A 26,173-nucleotide genomic window follows, 5' to 3' on the forward strand; every position below is an offset into this window, starting at 1 on the left:
ACTTAAAGGAGAACAGACCACGACTGAATTTGATTACTGTAAGACAGAAGATGAGCTGAAGGAGATCAATTATGGTTCATTGCTGTTCTTTATGGGCATCAATAGTTGGTGGAGGTGTCTGTTAATGTTTAGTTCATGGTCACTTTTCAGGGAAAATGAAATTCTGTGGGCAAGGCATTGTGTCACAACATGCTGAAAAAAATCAGCTATGGTGTGCCGGTCAAAACAAAGTGCTGGCCTATATTTGAATGTATCTTTAAATTCATATATTTTATTATTAATTTAGTCTAGGCTGCATAAATCAAGAGTATTTACACTGTCATCTTTAATGCATCTTCCTCCATTAAAAATGCTTTTTATAATGTACCACGCAAAGCCGAAGTAATACATAAATGTTCTCATGATATAAATTAAGCTATAGCATCATAAAGCTTAAATATATACCTCTGACACGGGCTTTCACTGTGAGCTATAAATAATGCTGCAAATCTGTAAGTTTTAAACATGAAGAGAAAATACTTAGTTTGCTTATTTATTCAGCATGACACAGTTCTGGGCCCCTGGTAAAAATAAATTTCCTTTCTCATTTCTGCAGCGAGGCCTGCTGCTGTGTGTTCTGTCACAGCGGTTGCTCGACCACATACTGCTTTTCCACTCCAGCATCTCTTTGCTTGTGCCATGAATGTCACGACTGCAGCCACAGGCTCCACTAAAGGAGCACAGGCCTTATTACGCCCCCAGGTCACCAATATCCCCTCAGCCTTCACAAAACCCCGCTTATAGAATCAGATACACTGTGTAGCTCGACAAATTACTAGCCGACGGCCTCCCACCCCAGCTCAAAGTTCTCGCATTTTAGCCCTCATGTTTTTTTTCCCCCTCCCCTCCTCCATATCCAATTTGTCAGGTGGAAACTGGGTGTGAAAAATGGTTGTGTTTTTCAATGGAGCCACAGGGGTCTGAGTTGCAGTTTATCGCTGTGTGACTAACTATAAATAAGACTGATCAGTAATGCCAACGAGATACATCATAAACATCTAATTAATTATGACACTTGCTGAGTGATTACCACAGGTAATCATTCAAAGATCATTTGTTGGAGATAATGGTGAAATAGTGGACTTGGGATGCAAGTGTTCTCCTGGAAAGGAGGATCTCATTTGGCTTTTGCTGAGTGCGAAGCCTGCCATTACCTTTAAAGGAAACAGACTGACTGGGTGAGTAAACAGCTGAATATAGCAAAGATACAATCAATTGGATTTAGAAAGTGAAACAAATAGCTTTGACCCCTGATGAGTTCAACAGTAACTGAGTCAATTGACTAATTTGATCAGTGGATCCCTGAATGGATGACACCTGGTTGCAAGGAGGAATCCATTAAAGGGATTTGTTTGTTTTGCGTGTGTGTGGAGATTTGTGTGTGTGTGCGTGCACCTCGGGGCACAGGTGAGGAAACGTGTTTGTGTGTCTGCAGGCTTTTCGAGGGGGATGTGTGTGTTAAAGGTCTATCCCATAATTGCCTTCTATATCCTCACGCTCATTAGGCAAAGAATGGGTGGTGGTACTGTAAATACAGCATGCACGTAGAAATCAATGTGATCGAGTGCTCTGTGCGCAGCCTATCACATACCTGGACTTCCTTTTTGGAGGAGGAGAAAAGCGCCTTGTTTACAAAAACCAACCAAATCTAAATCCCCTGCCTGCCACAAACACATGGCTCGGATCACGTGGTCACTGACATCTGCCCAGCACTGTCACAAAACCACACAGTTGACAGCTTGCATTGTCTAGGAAGTGATTAAGTGGGATGTGAGGCTATTATGCTCATAAATACTCCATGTCACAGACAAAACTGGACGCGGAGACTTGAGCGCCGTGTGCACAGGGCTGCAAACATGGGACGCAAATCAATAGAGTTCGAATTTAATTCACGTCTATTTGACACTAATGGTATTCCCTCTGCTTGTCCCCTGCAGGCTGCAATTAATATTTTCGAAACAGTAATTGGCAAACTGTAAACAAGGATGCACAGCTCTCTCATCATCCTCTTATCTGTGTCTCGAATCCCGTCTCTGCCATTAATCCACAGGCGAGCAGCATCTCCGGACACCGTGACGCACTTCGCCCGACCAAAAGGTTCTTGGATTAACTAGGGAGAGGAGCCTCGGTGACCACAGCTCCGATGCTCTGAGCGTCATGTCATTTTTTTTGTTTGTTTTGTTTTTGCTCCAGCCGTGCAAATCCCTCCAGAACACCGATGGCATGCACTGCAAAACTGTACGTGGTTCCATGTCGGAATACGGCACGGGGGTAGGATTTATCGTGCACTATAAAGTCATTGCTACAAGACTAGTGCCGACAGGGATGTGATGTGTATTATAGAAATATCATATTTTGACAGGACTGCCTGGTGAGATAAAAGTTGGATCGCTAAGCGAATAAACTTTCACCCAAACACTCCTCATCCCCGTTTACTTCTTTGTAATCTTGCGGTAAATAGAAGTTTATGGCAGGAGGAATCGAGACAAATTCGTCAGGGTTGAACAAAAATGACCACATTCACACAGTCCATGACACGATCGCCTTTTGGTACCGCGATCTGTGGCGTGCACCTGCCCGCGAGCAGACAGGATGCTGCCGTGCAGCCGGAGGCAGGCAAGCGGGCGCGAGAGGAAAGTTGGAGGATGAGTCTTACCTTATAATAGCCGTGTCTCCCTGGCGGATGGTGATGTTGTCGGTGGCCCGCTGCATATCCACACTCCGGACGGGGAATCCTGTGGGGATAAGACACAGCAGTCTGAAAAAAGAAGCCTGCAATTGCCTCCAACACGTTTTGCGTCCGACTTGCATTTTAAAGCACAGGAGCGTGCTTTTCGGCAGCTATAGATCCAAGGGTAAAAGGGGAGGGAGGGAGCAGAGTAGTTGTCCAGACTTCTCGGAAAACGGGAATGCCTTTAAGTCCAAAGCAGTCCGGAGGGTATGGCTGAGACGGTTTTCCTTAAAGACTTTTTAGGTGCTGTGTTGTGCGGGGTCTTCGCTCTATAGTCCACTGATGCGTAATGCTCTCCGCGTAAAGGAACGGCACAGCCAGCAACGGCGATGTTCAGACTCTGGGGAAATCACCCCCCACCACCGCCTGACTCTCTCTCTCTCTCTCTCTCTCTCTCTCTCTCTCTCTCTCTCTCTCTCTCTCTCTCTCTCTCTCTCTCTCAGATTATTCAGCCGTCTGGCTGTGATGCTCCCCTCATTGGTTGTCAGGACAACAGCACCACCTGAGGTCCCTTTCAGTAAGACACAACTGAGTGAGGACAGGAATATGGGCGAAAGAAGTTTTTTGTTTGTTTGTTTGTTTGTTTGTTTGTTTAATGGAGTGGGGGCAAGAAAGAGGGAAAATAATGCTGAAAAGCACCCACCCTGACCAGGACCACAGGTGGTAATCTGTACACAGCAATGTGTGCTAACCTTCCTGGAGGTGAAGCCAAGCAGAAAGACACAGTCTCAGCAGGGATCACTACAGTATCATGTTATCATTAGTCTTCAAACAAACTGTAGGGTCACATGTATCCGGTTATCTCGAGCAGTGGCTCGCTCCCAATCATTTTCATGCCAAGCAGACTGCATTGGACCATGAACCCTCCGGTGGCTAAGACTTTGTGTAGTTGTGAGCAAGTGTGTGGTTTTAAACTTCTGTTTGAAAATTAAAAACTCTTGTTTAAATCGTCCCATTTAAACCACCACCAAAGACTCTGAACTATTCTTATCGAAATGAATCTACTCTTCGGCATAATCTAACCATGTTGCATTCTATCCTCTCACAAAGGAGCAAAATGAATGAAGTGGAAAAAGAGAAGAGAAGCACAAACACTCTGTTGACCGTGAACAGCGCCGAAGCCCAGCAGTGAATAGCTTAACCAGACGTAATCACCTCTTGTCTAGACTGTCATGACTGCCATGAGGCTGTAGCTTGGTAGGTAATTACATCCACTTCAAACCAAAGCAAGGACACAAGTTTTGAAGGTGTGCGCCTCCCAATTCAACAGAAACGTGAATGCAGAAAGTGCTTCTAATTTCACCACTTGCCAATCAAGCAGCGGCTTAATAGGCCATGATCTAATGCTCATTTGGTGATGTGCTTAATGAAGTGCAGAGTAAAAATTTAGGCAGTGCATTTAGCATTTTATTTGATTCAGAAAATATATTAATACTAATGTGAATCATCGTCATTCACTGCGCATGCATTTTTGTTTTGTCTCTGGGGGTATTTGGAAAATAATTTCGAATCAGACACATGAAGTCCTTCACTCTAATTCTCAAACTCTGCACATGGATGAAAACACAGGACTTGGTGAAGGTATGACTTGAATGTAGAATGACGATGTTAACATCGCACGTCCTTGCGTGATCACGCCTACTTATCTCTAAATATAATAAATTGTTCTAGCACACATACAATGAGGAGTAATCCTGTTCTGATCACCAGCAGCCTGATTGAACCAGTGCAAGGCCGTGTGGCTAAGCCTTATTTCCAGCATCAGCAGATTTTAAGCACCAGATCAGACACAAACCGCAGGTTTACAGTCACGCGTTCAGCAGCTGCAGCCTACTGTGACATGTAGGCTTTACAGCTAGATTAGAGAAAATGGAAGTGCAGATGTACACACAGCTGAAAAGCAATTACTGTGAGGTAATTGATAATGGGGAGTGTATGGAGGTGCTAATGTTAGTGCATTAGTTAAGGAGGACTAAAATGCTTTCAACGTGGGATGCTCCCTGCTTGGCCCTTAATAACCACTGCCTGTTATGATTTCCTTAAAGCTTCTGGAGGTTTTAGCAATCTTGGAGATTCTGCAGTTTATGAAAGAGCACATGCATTAAGACCACTTAAAATGGGACTATGTGCTTTGAAGAGGAGAGACAAGGCAGTCCATCACATGCAGATATATACAAGAATGGCTCCCGTGTGGCTTTTATCTACATTTTCGGTTAGAAATTCTCAAAGGTCTGTCAGTGGCCAGGGACATAGCAGCTTTAACCAATTCCTCACAAAAGGCCAGTGATCCCTTGCTCTGCCTCTGAGAGAAAACACACACGTACACATGCATGTGCACGCTCACGCACACTGTGCTGGAAGATATAGTGGTGATTATCATGCTTGTGGCGTGCTCTTGGTTTGGTGGTGGTGTGGTTTAGACAGCAGAGGCGGCCATACATTCTGCTGTGGTGTACACAGCAGAAACGGTACATAAAATACTGTAAGTAAATACAACAATAGATGTGTATAAACATGTGGCCCATTCAGGGAAAAGTCACCAGTTGGCAGTCAGCAACAGTTGACAAATATGACACAGACGAAACAGAAAGGTAAAATTCCGACATAACTGAATTTAGTTAACTGCTGATTTATACAGCACGCTCCTTCTTTGAGCTGCCTGCTCTTTTTGTCTCTATAATTCAGGAATGAGGACAAGTTAATTGTTGCGCATATATAAAACAAAATACACGTCAACTTTTCTTTGCATCGGCTGCAAACGCTGCAGTAATGCACCGCAGAGCAAAATGTGATTTTTGAGGACAATAGTTAACACATGATACGGTGAGAGAGAGACACAGAGAGAGAGACACTGTAATTGGTATCTTCTATGACAAGCACTGCAGTCTGTGACAGATAAATGATGAAACAACGACGGTATGAGGGGAATTAACTTCTTTGAGGGGAAAGCAGAACATGATCTATTATTCAACTCTGTGCAGTTCAACTTAAGTTGCTAGCAAGGAACGCCCCAGGAAGCAATTTTATTGAAACACACCAGAGACTAATGCAATGTAACTAGAAATCATGTCTCTGCTTCTTCACGCTTGGCAACAGGGCTATCACACTGCATCTTAAATTATACTGAAGGAGGTGCTTGCTTGGAGGCTGAATTCAAGGCTGCAAGTGTTCTGGACATTTGTTAGCAAAACGTGACTTGGCCTTTTGTAATTTATTGACAGAAGGTTTGCATCAAAGGGCAGCCACTACAGAGTGATTTTATTAAGACACATTATGAGGTGCCCTGACTTTTTCCCCATCTCATTAGTCATAATGACTCTGGCAGAGTGACTCTGCTCGGGCCTGCTGATCAAAGAGGAAGGGCTCAGAACAGCAGAGAGAAGGAGGTATGACTCTGATGTAAAGACAGAAAATCCACTCTTAAAACTGAATTGACTCATACTGGTCCTATGATGTCAGTTCATTCAACACATGCAAATATTAGCATGAAGACATCAGAGAAACACAGCTTTGGTCTGTGGCACGAAAATCAAATGGCACCTGCTGTGTCGACTGATGAAGTTTGTACTTTTTTGAATAACCCTTTATTTGAACTGGAGAAACAGCAACATATTGGGGCAAATTTTGGGATTTTACATTATCCCACTATCATTACAAGAATAATCTAATTTGGTATTATACACGATCATGGAGGATTGGGCCAAACCACTTTCTTTCTGGGGCATCTGCACAGCAAATAATTGTAACTAATGAAATAGACTGTCCAATTTCATGCACTGTTAAAGTGCATGCTTTTTGATGTGATTACAGTATAAAACTAGAACATAGTAACTGGTTAATACTGTAATGTGCTCAACAGTCTAATTCAAGTAAGCTACAGCCAGCATATGATGCAGGTTTTAAATGCATTGTTCTAGTGCATTACATGATTTCCTATTGTGTATTTCAAGTCATGCTGGCTCTTTTCAGTGCTTTACAATTAAGAATACAACAATGTGATGTAGCAGCATGACATCGGTAAAGCTTACTGCAGTTTTGCTTCTCCCTTTCGGAGTCTTGTTCAATATAGCACATATAACCATGCAGTATCAGTGTGACAGTGGCTGCACATTATTTTATAACACCTTCCGATGGCCTGGATTTCATCAGCATTACCTGGATTCATCATCGCTTCCTAGATTTCATCACTTGCTGTTTCTCTCTGTAACACTTTACTATAAGTTACATATTCCAATTTCAAATGCTCTTACAGACAAAAATATAAGGTTTGCTCATGTCAAGGCTTTCTTCTTGGATTATGTGGTCCGTTTAAAGGGTCACTCCACTGATTTTACACTTCACACTTTATATAGCCTGTGAAAAGAGTTGTATAATATCTTCTGTGGCTCTCGAGGAGCTTTGTCAAGCTTCTGAAAACAGCCCTGACGATGCCATAGCGATGTCAACAGGGTTATCTCTGCCTAGACTTGGAGACTACCAATTCTTAACAGGCAGCCTGAGTTACAAACTGGGTGCTTCCCGTTTGAAAGTCATGGGCTTTTACAAGGCAGGAAGGGTCTAAGGAAAGACTATCTATCATGTTTACTATCTTGTTGCATTATGGGAAGCATGGGATACAGTGTTTTTGGAGCTTGACCCATTCTAAGATGTAAAAGGGAGGATATCTCAGCCTCAGTTTCCTCAATTTTGACCATTCTTTTTAAATCCCCTCACAAATCCCCTGCAGCTTTATAGGAGTGTAAGAATAAAATACTAGAGCACTAAGTTCAAGAATAACATTGCCACATTCACAATGTCAGATAAATTGGCTTTGAAATTCTCACCGTGACTGGTCAATTCCGCCTACACCTACGACACCTGCACGCTGTCCACATTATGGCTCACAATAGCAAAGGTCAGGCTCTGTTGAGGCCTGGCTTGTGTAACTGGTCGTTAGCCTAAGCTCCATACCACATATGCAGTCTAAAAGCAAGCATTTATTCTTGTTGTTTGACAAATGTGAAAGCAAGATATGAAAATATGTGTGCAGTTACACGTAAACAAACAAACAGCTTCTTCTGTGCAATTTGGGTGAACTTGTGTCTTGTTAGCACCAACACTTGTCACTTTTAGGAACTGTAGCCACATAAAGTGGCACATTGTGATCTATTAGGATGACTGGCCAAGTAAAACCAAAGCATTAGCTTTTAGTAACACTACATTTTTGTCTTGACCTTGCGCACAGAAGCAAATATCACGCTGAGTGCAAACTGCAATGAACTCAAAGTCTGTTCACTTAATAATGTCCCCAAATGGAAGACACAGTGGAAGGAACCAAAGTGGAGAAGACAGAGTAAAATCTGAACACACAGTCTAATGCATGCACATGTGCGCACACACACACACACACACACACACACACACACACACACACACACACACACACACACAAAAAAACACAGTCACATGAAACTCCAAATGTTGCACTCTCAAATGATGGCTGCTCAGCATATGCACTCTGCTGCGTCAAAGCCAAATGTTTCACTTCATTTTGGCAGCAAACGCAACATTTTGCCAGTGCAAACACGCAGACTTTGATTTCCAAGTGTGCCAGTGTAAAGGTCAACCGCAAACCTCTAAAGGAAAGAGCAGCTCTAACTTTCCGCTGGCCGGCCACAGCAACCGCAACGTCCCTGCCTCACTGCGGTGCATTTGCTCCCTGATGGCCACTGAGGCATATGCAATATACTTCCTCTCTGACAACATGTAATAAAAAGTGAAGTAATCAATAAAGTCCTTTGTGGGTATGCAGTATATTGAGAAGTAATTCTAGCTGACTGAAATAAAGTTTTCAGCTCCATTAGCTTAACTGCAGTCCCTTGGAGGCTCAAAAATTTTGTTTATCGAAATTCTCTCTGTAGTTCCTCCACCTTCCATCGAAGTCAGCGGATGATGAACATAAACTGCTGTAGCTGGAAATGAGTACATATTCCTAATAAGTCATTCATTCAAAAGACGTTCCAGAAATATGTATCATTTGGATTGAATAGGTGTTCGGTGTTTTGTGTTTCCCAATGTCATTTTGGGATAAACCGCCTTGTAGGTGATTTTCATTTCAAGATGTATTCTCCGTCTTTGGGTCCCAAATCAATACCGGCCTATGAAAAACAAACACCGGAAAAAGTTGCAACAAGAGGAGGCTCTACAATGGGATCTGGATTCTTCATCCACCTCCATTGTGCACTATCTAACCTCTGCATGAAAACAAATGGCACTCAGTTCTGCCATGAGCTATAGAAGATCAGTGAGCCAAGTTGCCCCTCCAATCCCTCTTTTTTATTATTTTGGTTTTTCAAGACAAATACACTCCCTGTCAAGGTAGAGTGGACTGCATCAGCAAAACATGCCCACGCATACACCTACAGTAAGTACATGTACATGTGTGAAAGAGAAAAAAACACTGACACGAGAGATAAAAAGAGAAGCTTTTCTTCTCTTTATAAAACAGAAGTGCACGCATAATTTGCCCTGCCATTCCTATCAAACCCTGGGTCTTGGCAGCAAAATGCATGATACGCAGGAAAAAGGATACCCAGCAACATACTCAGCAGTATGCTGTATCACCACCAACACACACACACACACACACACACACACACACACACACACACACACACACACACACACACACACACACGCAACATAACGCACCTTGGCCTGAAGCCTTGCTCTCATCTGTCTTTCTCTCTGTCAGCAGAAATATAAAATGAGGCAAAACTTTGGCTCAAAGCTCGGTACATTGTGGACAACGTGTTAAAGTGATCAAAGTTTAGAGGGAAACTGGCATTGTGAAATTTTGCTTCTATTCATTTCATTCAACTGAGAATTTTTTTTTTTTTCAGTCAAAGCACCAACTTTCCAGCACGCCGCCTCATAAGTGAATGACCAGTCGCTAGCTGCACATTTATTCAGCACGGCAGGTGCATGCTGCATTTATAATAGCTTGTTGTGGCAAGAGATGAGGGTGACAAATGATCGCCTGAGTTTTCGAAGTCCCCCCACGCCCCCCCTTGCTTTTGGTTAGATTAACATCTGAGTAATGTGTTCTGCATTCCCAAAGACGCTGGTTTATACTGGCATAGGGCCGACCTGAGGAGGCTGCCAACACCTACTTGCATAAGACAACACACATGAAATACACTTCAAAAGACTCATTAGGCAGAAAAAAAGCACTCCAAGTTCTCCCTTGCATAAAAGCATAACCTTGACAAAGTTGAAGCTGGCACGAGAGTGGTTTTGTTCGTGAGCAGATGTCTAATTGAACTGCAGTTCTGATATTATTTTCTTTGTGCGGAGCTGCGAGCTGGTTTATATGTGAACTGAACAGTGTCGGCTGTTGAAGAGCAATTTAATTCCCCAGACGTTGGATGGTGTGCTTCACATGTTCCTGAAATCTATCGGCCAGCTTCTATACGTTGTGCTGTGTAATGTGATCATATCTAAACGGCTGTTTTCTCTTCTGCTTGAATGTTCTGTCAGATAAACATCTCACATACTGGCCGGTGTGTCAGTGTGTGTGCCTCTGTTTGGATTATCTCACAAACAGGAATGCGTTTTCTGTTTTCTATTTGGTGTTACTCTTCGCCTCAAACTTCCAATATGTGCTTTGTCAAAAGCTGTTATTGTCCCAAGCCACATTTCACATACTTCATGCTGCCTCACAAACCACAGACTTGGATCCACGGAGGTAAAAGCACAAATATTTCCTTAATGACCATGTTTTTTTTTTTTGTTTTTTTTTTTTTGGTTGTGTAAGAATGGGACATTTTTTTTGGCTTGGCTGGTGTTAGTATGTGTTTAGCCCATAAATGACCTGGCCAAGGTGTAATTGCACACAGCTTCCCAAACACATTATCCTGAGGTATCTGTATTAAGCACCATGGTGCAACTTTCATTTCTGTTTCTTTTTCCCAGCTCATTCGCACCCAGCAATAGCCTCTGACTTGGCTCATTTCATTCAGAGTTGAAATACAAAAGCTGTGGTCAGCAAAAATCCCTGAATAACGTTCCCAGATGAGGTCGCATTGCATATAGACACGTGCTATAAATTTACAGCGGTTAGAAACTGTATGAATACTAAGCATGGTGAGTTAAGGATTAGCGGCAAAACAGCATCATCCTTTGATGTGGAAGGTATTTTTATCTACTATCTCAGCCTCAGATTGTTTCATCATGCCTTTGCACTCACAATTTATCCATGATAAATAGGAGAGCAGTTTCATCTACTATGAGACAGTTCGCAATGCAAATGCCACAGCGCCCCATGGTTAGGAAAGCCAATCATACCAGGGCCACACCACATCTCTACATGGACAAAATCTGACCTCAGCTTTCAGCACCTGTCCATTATCCATCTCCTCTAGTGGAGATATTCACACGCCCCCCTCCCCACATAACATCTCCTCCATATTCTTGCAAAAGAATTGCTGCGAGTTGGCCCCTGAGGGTCATCCCTCCTCTTTCTATTCAGTTCCATGAGATAGTGAAGGCACAGAGAGGCCAAGGCTGTGGCTCGAATGTTCAAGGTGAAAACCTACGGGGGGACGAGATGAATTCCTTGCAAAGGCACAAGGATGTACAGTGTGACAGATCGAAGGAGCTGGACCTTGTGAACACAGAGCAATTGTATGACTTGATGGAGGACTCAGTCCATGCAAACCGTCACGTAACCGCTAAGCTGTTATTTCTCTCAACTGCTAAACTGTGGGATGCATTTCAAGAAGTGATGCATGACTAATTAAGACTTTCAGAGTTATGTGCAGACACCAAATGACTCTGAGGAGTGTCTACATAATCTCTACATAAATTAAAAACAGTGCTTTATTTTTTTGTAGAGTTTGGGAGATTGCCTCATTCATGCATATATTTATTCTTTTTAATAAAAGTTTATAAACTTAAAGGTTTCAGATATTTTCTGTTACTTGCTGATTATGAAATTGATATAAACTAAAGATTGTTTGGACAGTTATCCCACTGAGATGACTGCTGAACAGGACTAGATGATGCCAGTGAACAAAAATGTTTCCATTAGAGTGCAGCATAAACATACTCAACCTAGAAAGCACTCCGCAAGCAGAGCTCCATCAAAGCTGCACAAACCGTTAAATGTGGTTTTCTTGTAACAGAAAATGATTACACCCTTCACCATGATAGATGTAGTTATTTGTGGAGAGTACTTACAGTAAATCCTTGGAATTTTGTTACTTCAAGCAAAGGTGAAATTTTGACCTCCTTGGTTGGGTAAAAATGATGAAACTTTTTATTGTACTGATAAAACCTGAATCTTTTCTCAGGCCTCACTGCACCATGAAACATAATTTAACAAACAAAACACTGCAGTTTCAGATGGTGATAAACATATTTATTCTTCCATCCTTAATTGCAGTATATTGTGCAACCCTTGGTGTCAAGCAAGCAGCCAAGTACTTTTTTTTTATTTACATAAGAATTTTTGCATATTCCCAACAGATGCTATCATACAGCTTTATTTACTTAGAGTCTAAATCAAATACAGACGAACGTGTGAAACAAAAGGCTGCAAATAATCTCAAGAACCCAGACCTGTTGTGTCCTCCACAGATGTTCCTTGGCAGAATGTGCACCCTCAAACGGTAACACATTATTTAAAGGGGTGTGCATAAGGCTGTCATAACCATGATACAAAACCTGAAAACCATGAACACGACAGAGTCATTATGAATCTGTATGACTGTTGTCTTTCACTGTCATTCTGTCAATCATGTCATTTTAAATGCAAAGTTGAGACACATCTTCCAAGACCAACAGAAGTCAGTTTGATGAAGGGAATGCAGTACCAAGGTGGTTTTCTTGCCAACTTTGGCTCCTGGCACACAAACGGTAATAGGAGCGCTATCTGCACAGCTAACGAAGTTAACTAGATAAAGGCAGCTTAAGTTAGCAGTAGTTAGTGGTTAGCTTACCTAAGCAACAAGTAAATCTATCTGTCCATTCTATCCATCAGGAAACTCATATACACACATTTAATGACATCTTAATGAGAAGTCTAAATTGTGCCACTGTAGTTGAGGTCAAGAAAATCATTGATAACACAGTTGCAAAAGCATTTGACTGTGCAATAAAATGTATTGACAAATTGCACTACTTTTAGAGAAATATTCATCCCACGGTTCCAATGGTCTCATGACATCCACTGTCAAAACCACCTCCATGCAACTTGATAATTAGGCCTGCTATGGTATGTTTATGACAGGATAATTTGTCTTCTTCTTATGATAGTGTCATGTCAGTCTTACACACACCTCTTCAGATAAAGCGTTGCCCCGTCAAACATTCCCTGAAAAGGCCATGTGAAATCGTTCATGGTGCTAATATCTGAAAATTGCACTTGGTGAACCCCCTGCTGAGATGGATGCATGTATCGATCCCACAGTAGCCAGAGATGTTGCAATTGATGTGATTGTTATAGCTTAGAAGTTCCTTTGAAAGTAGGAGGAACAACTAACGAGTAGGTGAAATACCTGCCAGGCCTGCTCTTAACATTCTGACGGCACGTCTTTGGGCCGTCTAAATGTTCAGTTCTTAGTCCGTCTATGTAAACAACTGTTAAGTTTGTACTCATGTTATATACTGTTGGAAAGCTAGGGTTCTTATTAAATTGACACAAACCATTTCAACATACAATCACAAGAACAGGTACGGTCATTGTCAACAACAAGCAAACAACTATTTATATTTATAAAATAGAGGCAAGTCACTTATGAAGTCTCACAGCAATCCACCAATCAAAAACACTCTGACAGAAGCAATGTGGTTATATTAGCAATGGTAAAGATGATCAGATCTAGTAAAATAGTAATTATAATAATAATAATCCACACAAAGCTGTTCTATCATTTCAAATGGGTCTGCGATTTGCAAATCTTCCATGTTTTCTCTGTTATAACTCCACTCCACTCCACTTGACCAATAAGATCTATAATTTCATCTTCACAGCCAACAAGAGTACATAATAAAAGGAAGGGCCTTGTTCTCTTCGTCTGTGTAAAGATGAACCAGATGTAATTGGTTGTGCAGATGAAGTGATTCCTATAGAATATGAAATAATATATGAAATTCTGAAAACAAGGATATTCTGCTTCGCCAAATCAAAGAATTCAGAGTAAAGAGGGATATTAGACAGGGCTTGAAATGGTAAAAAGAGTAAATGAGTATAATTACCCTAAATATGAATACACTTGGCCTAGATATAGATTACCTCAATATCAATGTAGCTATTTATCAAGATAAACATAGTAAATGGGTTATTTTTGGAGAATGTCTAGAAATAATGTTTGAAAACATTCATTTTCTGTGCTATTGTTATCAATATCGATTAAACTTGTGCTGTGGCCCCATGCGACCCAGTGTTTTCCAGCTAATAAGGCCAAGATGTAGTCATCTGCAGGCATCTATTTGCAACAAAAACACTCAGGCAGAAATAAAAACTTTCTTCTTCAGTGTGTCCAAACTTGTTAATCAATGTGAATCTGACTGTTGGGGATAAAAATTCAGAAGGTTACATTTCAGTTTTTCTTTCTTTTTTTTTAAATTTCAAAGCCATGCATGTACTCCAAATGGTTCGAGTACAGCTCTCAGTTTACTTTAGGTGTGCCCTGGATAGACATTTTAGGCTATTTTTACAGGAATGGGGAAACGTCTGATTGTTGTCTTTATTTAGCTCGTGCACTGCAGCCATCCACTGATAATGATGTCTATGGCTGGATACAGAAAAAAATAAAATAATGCTACTTGGCAACGATGAACATCTGGTGTGAGGAAATACAAACACAACCCTATTTTTAACAAGACAACACCTTGTGGAAGAAAACACAGCAAGCATCTTTTTCTTACAGTCCTGTTGCTGAAGAAGTTACAGCGCAGTAGCAGGCTCAAAGCCTGCCAGTCATATTTTGGTAAAATGCATGTGATTGGTAGTTGGAAAGGCTGAGTCTGTGCTAAGAAGGATTTAACCCATGAATAAGTAGCTTGAAAACCCACACAAGAACTTCTCAATAAGCTTTACCGAAACCACAAATGTAAAACGACCCTTAGGAAGAGACTGAACACACACACACACACACACACACACACACACACACACACACACACACACACACACACACACACACACACACACACACACACACACACACACACAGAAATCTAAATAGTTCTTTTCCCAAACAGTCCAGTGTGCCTCCACATCTTATCTCTCCACCCCCCCACCCTAAGTCTTACTCCATCCTTTTCTCCCTGTTGCCTCTATGTGTCTAACTCCCTAAGATGAATAATGTAGACCCCCTCATTGTTTTGTATGAACAGAGCAATTCCCTGGATGAGATTCTCTCTGAGGACTGGAGAGCCACAGGCCTATCTCCAGGCCCTCCCCTCTAATCTGCATTCTCCTTCTGTTCTCTTAATTAGGGGCCATGGACACAGTAATTGCAGTCAGTTGTTGCAGATTTCTCATTTTATTCCTCCCATGTGACACATCCTTATCTTCTTCATTCCAACATTTCTTCACCCCGAGTCCTATTTCTTTTTATCTTTTTATCTTTTCATCTTCCTCATCTTCCTCATTTTTTTTTCTTCACTCACCGTCCTTTTCATCATCATAAACATATGTTTTTATCTATGTTTTCAGCAACAGAGGCAAAGGAGGGAGGCTAAGGGGCAGAGTAAATAATTAAGGGAGAAAGAAATGCCATAAGCCACAAAAGTCCATAAAAACCCAACATAAAACCTTGAATGACTCATTGCTTATTAGGTGTTAGAGGGAAACTGCAGAAGCTTCATTTCTTGAGATAATAGCCTTATTTCATATCCAGTAATGCAGACTAAACTAGAATCTGCTCTCTAAACCTCCCCTGCCAGAAATTAATATCTCTGTCTCTGGTGAATTACAGGGTAAATGTGTACAGCAAAGGAATGACAACCCAAGGGTCTCTGGGTGGAGCATCCGGTGGATATTCACCTCCTTCATATAACAGATAAACTGCTTTATAATCCAAGAGGGTGACACAGTACTGTGCTGTCTGTTCACATTCAGGCTTCAGGCCTCATTAGGGTAATCATCATCAATCACAGAAACCAACTCACTGTACTATCGGAGCCTCCTTGTACCCCTTTGGCTGTGTTTGGTCAGTCAACAGTGCTGTGAGAGAGAGGAAAAAAAAACAAAACAAAGCGGAGCCCTCATTCATTTCAATGAGACCTGTGTGTTGAACCAGAACAGAAGGGCGCTATCCAGGGAGCTGTGCTTGTTCTTAAGGCATCTTCAGCTGCAGCCAAAACACATTGGTCATATTTCAACACAAAAGGCAACAAGTATGTACAAACCTATGGGAGATTGCCTTAGTGTATCATTTGGTGGTTTTGATGAGTATTAAGGCAAATAAATGCCATTTATCTTAACCAATAGATTGAATATACAAACTTGCATGCAGCTTGAACTTTGCTATTGCTGCAAGGAATATGAAATGGCAAGATATCTGACACTCCTTCATTATGTAAACAAAACAAATAAAATGTATTAAAGCGAGCAATTTGAGGTTTTCAGAGTCATTCCATTAAGCTCACAGGGATTTCAGAAGGAGTTGGTGATAGTCGACGTGTTCTGGGGGATTTCAACATCCTGGACAAATGGGAGACATTCTGGTCAAATATTATCTGTGTTCATGGACCTTGTTTTTCCATGTTTTTTTTCCATCTAAGTGGTTAACAGGGACAGCAATTTTTGAAACTGGTCCAGGATTGAGTGAGAGCGCTGCAGTCAGAAGTTGTGAAATGGGCTTTCAAAGTATGTCCACTGAAAGTGTTTTTGTTTTGTTTTTGCCTCTGACAGGCTCAGATTGTTATTCTAAGTGTCTGACAGCATTATGGGAAGGATCCCTACAGAGACAAACCTTTTTGTTAAAGAGCAAGGTCTTTTTTGTTTAACCAGACACAGCCGCTGCATCGCTCTCGACAAAGCCACCAGCCTCCATTTACAGAAACAATCATTTTATCATTGTAAACCTCCTTCACTCCAAACTAACGTCTTGCTTATCACATTATTACTGAATGGACAGAAAATTGGCGTATTTTCCATTAAACAGCATTAAATCACATTTAACTTATGTTACTGCTACCTTCATCTGTTGGCCTTGGGACGTTGTGTTCTGTCTCCTTCAATAGACCCAGAGTTCTGTCCCACTTCTGTCCACCTCTTTCAAAGTTCACATTTCAAGACTATATAATTTTTAATTGGTTGACAAGGCAGTTGCCACTGGAGGCTTGACCCAGTGCAGCAAAGTAATGTTCACCATGCTGCCGTCTGGCAAGTGACACAGAAGTATCTGCTACTGGACAACCAGACTACAGACTACTTTTTTTCCCTTATTATTTATTTATCCATTTATATAATGTTTTCTGTGTAGCTTAAATGGACTGCAACTAGCATTTTGTTCTACAGCCCTGAGTTGCAGAATGATTAGGGTGACGATATTTTCAAACTCCCACATGGACCCTGAAGTGTACACACGGTTATGCATGCACCATAAGCAGTACTTTATAAAGGAAGGAGTAAGCCTCCTGGTGGTCTTTCGAAAAGACCAACTTTGACTTTGCCGTGACTGTTGGCAGACTGACAGATGATGACATGACACTTGCTTGTAACTACCAACAGCTTTGACACAGTGATTGACTGACACACATACAGACAAATCAGTGTTAAATAAGCCATGTTCCACCTTCTGAATGCTTTTTTATGGCGTTAGATAACAGTGAGTGGGACAGAACATGATATGTCTAAGTAAGTAGTAAAAACAAACATAATATTATAATTATTGTTTTAATTGTGGAGAAAGTCAGGACATTTTAATGTTTTACAGACATCAGGACAAACCTGGACAAACCTGAACAATCGCAAACAAACAGGCATCTGGTCATCATAGGAATAACACATAAATGAGTCTTGTACCTTGTACCTTTAGCCAGTATCTAGATGGCACAAGTGATTTGTCTATGTATCCCAGCCCTGATCTACTTGAATTTATGTTCGTTACTGTGAACTGTAACAGTAAGTTTTCATAGTGTCATAAACATCTAAAGAAGCCGTGGAAACCACTCCTGCAGAGTGCCAAAATTAGGCTCACATATTATTTATTATTTACCAATCAAGTGAAAATAGTCTCAATCCATAAATGTGTACATATACAGTATATTTTAAATAAAAAAACACAGTGACATGTTTCAATGTCAAACTTGAAATCCTCCAATATTGACCTTCTTTTTTCAAACTGCATGTGTGCTCAACTCAAAAGTGTAATTCTTCAACCAGAGCCTTGAAGGCATCTGCTCACTTGTTAGGTTCACATTTTCACAAATTTATACAGAACACTGTCGGCTCAGCATTCAGTGTGAAAAGCAGCATGTACCACAGCAAAAAGTGGTGAGGGGAGAAGAGAGATGACATGTGACAAATTTATGACCCCACATGCACACACACACACACACACACACACACACACACACACACACACACACACACACCTATTAAAGAGCCAACCAATGTACAGCAGAAATACAAAGCAGCGTGGAGTTGTTTTTGACTTTTCATATCAATGCTGACCAGCCCACCGTTCCAGTTGGCCAGTCTGCCCCTGGTGCCTGATTTTTGCATGCATACATTACTGCTGTTTTTTCATAAATATAAATGACAAAAAACAACCCTTCCTATGGTGGATTCTTCTATCCGCTGTCTCAACTCCCAATACTTGTCACAAAATGTAGGACCACCAAGACACATCTTGGCTCTCTGCTTAGTCCTGACCTGCACGGCTGTGATTATCATCCCATCTGCTACACTGCACTTCCCTTGCACCAGGTAAGTGCGAACTTTCTACTGTTTTCATGAAGATATGTCAAAAAGGATTGTCAGATTATTGTGCAAATTATCACATTTTGTCATATTTATGTTTCACACAGCGTCCCAGCTTTTTTGGAACTGGGGTTGACTCTGAAGATTTTACAATAAACAAAAGAAGTTAAAATACAAAATGAAAAACTGCTTATAAAATAAAATGTATTGTGTAAGATTAAACCAGTGGTTTCCATTTAAATAACTGTTTGCAGCCCAAACAGGTAAAGGTGAAAATGATCACATGATGTCCAGCCATTTATAACTATTTCTCACAAAACCGTTTTTGACATATCAAAAGCAACTCGACACCTTTTGCTGATATCTAGTGTTAACCCCATGCCCTTAAATTGCTCTTATTACAGCACTATTACATGCAACAGGATCGATCCAGAAACAGAACCAAAGTACACATACAGGAAAAAACTAAAGTAAATAAATGGATAAATAAATAAATAAAATCACATGCTTAGACAAATTACTCAAAGACATCAAACGCCTTCAGAGGCTATAGAGGAAATATGTGAGGCGGTTAGTTTCCTACAAATAGTAGAACAAAGTGCATTTTAAATTGATTGTTCAATAAATAGGAGAAACACATGGCATATCCTACGTCTCTGGCAACGCGGTATGTAGGCAGGAGTTCTGTCATTAACGTTTTAATCCAAACAGCATGATGCTGAATGTTTCCATGTCTCCCTCAGTTTTTCCCAATTCACTTTTACAGTTTGATTCATTCTCTAAAAGGCCACTAAACCACGTCCTCTTACTGTCCAAACACCACAGTCCAAATGGGAGAAACTCTGGATGAAAAATGTTAAAATGCTCATTTGAGTAGCAGATGATTTATTGCTTTTGCCCCACGGCCGGTGGGCTTCCACCAAAACTCTCTGTCTACAATTCCAGTGTGGTAAGCAGCAATCCAGAGATCTTGATAATCGGTGACTCCGTCATCAGGTATTTGACTCTCACAGGTGCTGTTACCTAGTGTCTCTCCGGTGCCAAAGTAGTCGAACTAATCGAACTCGTCCCGACTCTCGTTGATCTACATCCCACTGTCAACTTTGTTTTGACACACGTTGGAACAAATGACGAAATGGACAGAAACTCCAGCAAACTACACGCAGATCTTGAATCTTTGTGTAACACAATTGAGAGTCTGGGGAAACGCTGTGTGATGTCTGGCCCCATTCCAACTCTCTCTAAAATCTCTGAACGCTTTAGCCGGCTTCTCAGTCTCCACCACTGGCTCAAAAACTTCTGTTCTGCTACAGGATGTAACTTTATTTCTAACTTTGACTACTTCTGGACAAACTCGAGTCTGTATAGAATGGATGGTGTGCATCCCAACAAAAAGGGAACAAAGCAGTTAACCACAAATTTTATCCAGTTCATAGCCTTTTCTCTCTGATACAAGCCACGGCACGACACGGTTCCTACACCTTCCCCCAATACATGTAATCCTACTATTATGAGTCCTGCCAAGCTATGTGTTGACTCAGAGCCAAAATCTGCATTTTCTAGTTTCTGGGCAAACCGCCTGAAGATAGCTCTCCTTAATGTCAGACCCCTTTCTAATAAAACCTTTATTGTTAATGATATCATAACATCTCATCACTTGACTGTTTTCTCCTCACTGACACCTGGCTTGATGAAACTGGAAGCAAAGAGTTGATTGAGGCCTCACCATCCAACTTCTCATTTCTACACTCTACCAGGAATATCAGGAGAGGAGGTGGTGTTGCAGCAGTTTTTTCAGATTCCTTATCATGGAAACATATCTCTTTTGGTTGTTATTCCACATTTGAATATCTTGCTTTTATAATGAGATCCCTGCAGTCCTGCCTAGTTCTCACAGTGTATCATCCGCCACGACTCAAAAAAGGTTTCCTAACCGAGTTTGGTGAGCTTTTATCCAAAATCACTGTCGAATACAACTCAGTTCTTATCTCTGGTGATTTTAACATTCACATTAACGTCGCTTATGACAGCTTTGCAAACCAATTCTCAGACATCTTATCATTGTTTGAACTCGTTCAACACATTGCGGAACCAACACATAATCAGGGCCACACCCTTGACTTGGTCATTTCCAAAGGTCTCAATGTATCCCCAGAATATGTATTGGATGTGGGCATTTCTGATCACTTTTGTATATTTTTCAATGTCACCTTAATGACCAAATTTGTACCTGGCCTAACAGTTAAAAGATGGGCTATCCATGCAGAGACCTCTGACATTTTTGTTGGCAGCCATGTGTCTTACCTGTCCACCTGTGACAATTTGGTCAACAGTTTTAATTTGTCAGTGACCCAAATTATGGACATTATTGCACCCGTAAAAACCAAAGTAATATGTGGAAGAAATAAAGCACCTTGGAGGCACACCATTATTTTTCTCACATTATTAATAAAAACCCTAACAATTTAAAAGTGCTGTTCAACACCATCAATAGGCTGGTCAACCCACTTAGACAAATTCCTGCCGAGCTCCACTCCCTGGAGAAATGTAATGAATTTGCCACCTATTTCGTGAACAAGATTTCACATATCAGAGACAACATTGTTGCTTCCTCTATTGATGAATGTCTGCACTCTGTGTCCACTCACCACTATACTGCTAGCACTCTGTCTAATTTTTCTCAGACTCAGTCTAGTGAGCTTTTAAATGTGGTGCAGCATCTCAGCTCTGCGACATGTCATCCATTTAAAACATGCTATGGTAAAACGATCCACTGGTCTTTGAAAACTACAGACTGATATCAAACCTTCCTTTCCTAGGGAGAATCCTTGAAAAGGTCGTTTATAAACAACTGCACCAATACCTGTCTTATAATAATTTGCTTGATACATAATCAATCCAGTTTCAGACCAAACCATAGTACTGAAGCAGCTCTGAGTCATTACAGTTTTTCTCAAATGCTAAAACACAAAAGCCAATCCTCTAAACCAAATGACCAGTTGTCTAAACACATTTACTAAATCTAGCCATCATTTGCCAATATCATAAACATATTTCACATGAAGACACAATTCACAAAACACAATCCTCCGTTCTCATAAATCTAAACAAATTTTTCCTTGCTAAAACACAAGTTGCAAAGGAACTCTGCCCATATTCTCAAATGAAAGCTCATGTGATGCAAAATGCTTGCCACAGTCAGCAATATTTGAACACAATGAACACACCTGGCGTCATTCAGTACACACAACGACTCAAAATTGAAGACACCTGTTGTTAATGCTGTGACCACATGTATAAAAGCAAGTTCAGAGTGCACAGTTTGCTGAAGATTCCAAACAAACACAATGGATGAAGGCAGAGTCAGGGGAAGAGGAATTCGAGTCAGAGGAGGGAGAGGAGCTGGCCATGGAAGAAGAGGAGCAGGCCAACGAGGAAGAGGAGTTCAAATCAGAGGAGGAAGAGGAGCAGGCCAATGAGGAAGAGGAGAAGGCCCAGGAGGGAGAGGAGAAGGTCCAGGAGGGACAGGAGAAGGTCCAGGAGGAAGAGCAAGGCAACCTCGCACCATCATTATGGACGAGATGCGAGCAACAGTCATTGACCATGTCATTGTCCATGGCATGACAATGGCTGAAGCAGGACTAAGAGTCCGTCCGAACCTGAGTAGGTTCACCGTTGCCAACATTATCAGGGCATTCAGACAACACAACAGGTATTGTACTCTATTGCTTTCTTTGTCACAATACAGTTTTACAAGCCTGTGAAAGTAGTCTATTGGTTTCAAATCAGTTGTTATTGTAAAACATGTCAATTGACAACACATGTTTCTGTCTTTAGAGTTGAAAGAATACCATATAGAGGTAGGAGGGTTGCCATATTTACAGCGGCACAAGAAACCCTCATTGTGGATATGGTTCGTGAGAACAACCTCATCAGACTCCGGGAGATCAGAGAGTCATTGCCGATAATGTCAACTTTGAGAGCATTGATGATGTCAGCTTGGTCACAGTAGACCGAGTTCTCCGGCGCCAAAAGATGCGGATGAAACAGGTCTATAGGGTTCCCTTTGAGCGCAACTCTGCGCGACACAAAGACCTACGTTACGAGTATGTGTAAGTATACATCCATGTTCACAGTACAGTTAGTGGACATACTGTGTTGCTCAGTGGCCTACATTACTTCTGGACAATACTGTGCTACCTGATTGAATGTTGTTCTGAACACCTGTGCACTTTCACATTTTCACAGAGGATATTACAGTGGGACGCGATGGCCAGACCTCATGAGTACCTCTTCCTGGATGAGGCTGGCTTCAACTTGCAGAAACAAAGGCAAAGAGGCCGTAACATCATTGGCCAAAGAGCCATCACTGAGGATCCTGGCCAACGGGGGGGTAATATTACTCTTTGTGCGGCCATGGGTTCGGAGGGGCTTGTCCACCGGCATGCTGTCCACCCAACGTCTCCTCACCTTCCTAGAGGAGCTAAGAGACATCCTCCTGGACCGCCAACAACACCATCCTGGGCCCGCACATCCCATTTATGTGATCATTTGGGACAATGTCCGCTTCCACAGAACAAACCAAATCAGAGAGTGGTTCACCACCAACAGTAACCAGTTTTTAAACATCTGTCTGCCACCCTACTCCCCTTTCCTGAACCCTATAGAGGAGTTCTTCTCATCGTGGAGATGGAAGGTTTATGACAGACAACCATACACTAGGGAGAACCTCCTAAGGGCAATGGAGCTGGCCTGTGTTGACATCCCAGTGGAGGCCTTCCAAGGATGGATTCGCCATTCCAGGGGGTTTTTCCCACGGTGCCTGGCAAGAGAGAATATAGCCTGCGATGTGGATGAGGTGATGTGGCCCGATGCAGCTCAGCGACATGATGCCGCACAGTGATTGTGGTGTGAATAAAGTAAATAAAAAAACTTCACACCCTGAACATGTTTTCAAGAGTACTGTTGTGTGCAATAGATTCTGTTTTTGCATTGAGTTGTGTTAATTCAATTCAATTCAATTTTATTTGTATAGCGCCAAATCACAGCAGAAGTTGTCTCAGGACACTTTCCATATAGAGCTGGTACAGACCAAGCTCTTTTATCTACAGAAAACCAACATGTACAGTAGTGTACATGCACTATTTTCTATAGATTTATACTCTTCATATGAAACTCACAAATCTAAATGCCTAATCCTCTACAGAGATCTAAGAAGATCCGTTACTGTAAAGTTTCTAAAAATATGCATTGGCAGTTATGAAACAAAGAACCTTCTCACAAATTGAGCATTGTGTTTTCAATTGTTTTGCTGTAGTGTGTAATGATGTGTATAGTGTTTACATTTTTGAAAGCTTCGAGTTGCTCTTTTGGTGTGAAAGTTTGAGTTTTGCAGTGAGAAAGTGTGGTTGTGTTTATGTAGCTTTAGAAAAGTGTGTTGTGTTTAGACATTGGGGAACATAGAGGAAACGTTTGTGAAATGTGTTTTAGCATTTGAGAAAAACTGTTATTAAGGTTCCCATGTGAGAGCACTTACAGTTGGTTTGCCAAATTGAGAAACTGTATCTCGTCTGTCTCCTATCAAATATTGTTTGTCTCCTATTATTTTTATTATTTATTATAATTCTATTTGTCTTTTTACTGTGTCAGGATCCAGTGTTGTATGTGTTTTATTGTGTTTTTGTCTTCCTGTATCATGAAAAGCACATTGAGTCTGCGCCTGGCGTATGAAATGTGCTATATAAATAAAATCACTTTACTTACTTATTTACAAATAATTCTCCTAAAAGAAACTACAACTGATCATGAATCAAAGATAATGCAGTAAAAGGTAAAATATAGTGCTCTTTTTAATAAAGACAGAATAAAACATTATTTATGGAGTATCAAGGATCATTGCTGACATGAGTTAATGCATTATAACGCAGCAATTTATGTATTTATGCAAAGTTTGGTAACTAGTTTAATCATAATTAATTATTTGATAGATAAAATAAATGTATATAAGTGAAGAAAGATATTGCTAATAATTAATCTGAGTTTATTGTGTCCACCCCACTTCTGAAGCGAACCCTACACCTTTGGATGTAGTACTCAGTCTCTGGGGGGGTTGACCTGATTGTTGTCAGCAGTGAAACAAGATGTTGGGTTTTTGGATAATGTTTCCTAATGGGAACATATAGATGAAGAAAGGGTTGGACCAAGTACAAAGCCTTGGGAGAACCCACAAGAAATGCAAAGTAATGTACTGGAGGCATACCAGGGGCCTTCATAGCTATTGTTAAGTGAATCACTCAAAATAGAAATGTCAGCAAAATACATAATATGCAAATAACATCATCTACTGTCATCCAAGCTGTGGTCTGCTCACACATTGCCCTCAGTTCAACTCATAAGCCTGACCACAGTGACCCATTGTCTGCTGACATTTCCAACAACAAATGGAAATAAAGGCAGATTTAGATCAGAAGTGTGGAAAAGAAAAAAGAAAAAAGAAAAGAAAAGAAAAGAAAAATATATATAAATCATGCGCACAGCTTTGGTACACACTGCTTATCAATGAAGCCAGGAAAATAAACTGAAGAGATAACAGTGGACTGCAGTGTAGCTCCCATGTGCTATTACAATGCACAATGGTTTTGTCAGGTACATTGTAATTGAAAAAAATAAATGACAGGGCGGTGCAGTACCTTATTCTGTTGAGGTAACTTTTAAATGTATTTTTCTATTATTGACTAAAATAGTGAGGCACAAGATAGGGAGCGTGCTTAATGCTTCACAATCATTCAACACAAATGTTCATGGGTGTCGTGTGTGTTCAGCCCTGACTTTAAAAGAGTTGTGCCTTCTCTCACTGAGTTAACAACCTTTGCAGAGAGCGACTGCCGAGAAGGAGGGAAGGACAGACAGATAGGAGAGAGGAGGTATAGAGGAAACTGGGGAAGGTCAGGAGGGAGTGGAGGTGACCTGATTCACACAGACACACACACACACACACACACACACACACACACACACACACACACAAGCATTCACACTGACCATAATCTATCACTGCATTACTCATCATTCCTGGACCTGCCATAATGACCCAGAGCCGTCTGTTATGGTAGAAGCCAGAGGTGAGTTCTTGGATAGTAATGCACACACACACACACACACACACACACACACACACACACACACACACACACACACACACACACACACACACACACACACAGACACACACACGTGCAAATCCTTGTGGTGCAGAGCAGCACTGCAGGTCCATCTGCTGCTGCACTAGCTCCAGTTAGGAGGCCAGCAAAGGGCATGGACAGCATGCCCTGCCCGATGATTACAGGTTTTCACTCGAGACCACCATAAACGTTATTTCCAACCAATCTGCACCCATGACTCCAGTGAAGATCACCCGCTGCTTCAGCTGCTTCAGGAAAAGATGAGATAAAATGTAAAAAACTTAAGAAATGTATTCATGAGCC

At 41.2% G+C, this 26,173-nt stretch overlaps 1 protein-coding gene across 3 annotated transcripts in view; it reads right to left on the bottom strand.

Annotated features, from left to right (window-relative positions):
• The window catches only part of lsamp (limbic system associated membrane protein), a 434,254-nt gene that overhangs the window by 194,553 nt on the left and 213,528 nt on the right, over positions 1-26,173 (bottom strand). Inside the window, exon 2 of one of the 3 annotated variants that reach the window (XM_070970756.1) lies at positions 2,696-2,774. In XM_070970756.1, coding sequence (XP_070826857.1) covers positions 2,696-2,774 — 79 coding nt within the window. Of the gene's footprint in view, positions 1-2,695; positions 3,257-26,173 lie in introns of those variants that run through there. The other 2 variants (XM_070970757.1, XM_070970755.1) reach the window with 2 other exon arrangements.

The sequence above is a fragment of the Chaetodon trifascialis genome, chromosome 9, assembly GCF_039877785.1.
Source record: "Chaetodon trifascialis isolate fChaTrf1 chromosome 9, fChaTrf1.hap1, whole genome shotgun sequence".
Taxonomy (NCBI): domain Eukaryota; kingdom Metazoa; phylum Chordata; class Actinopteri; order Chaetodontiformes; family Chaetodontidae; genus Chaetodon; species Chaetodon trifascialis.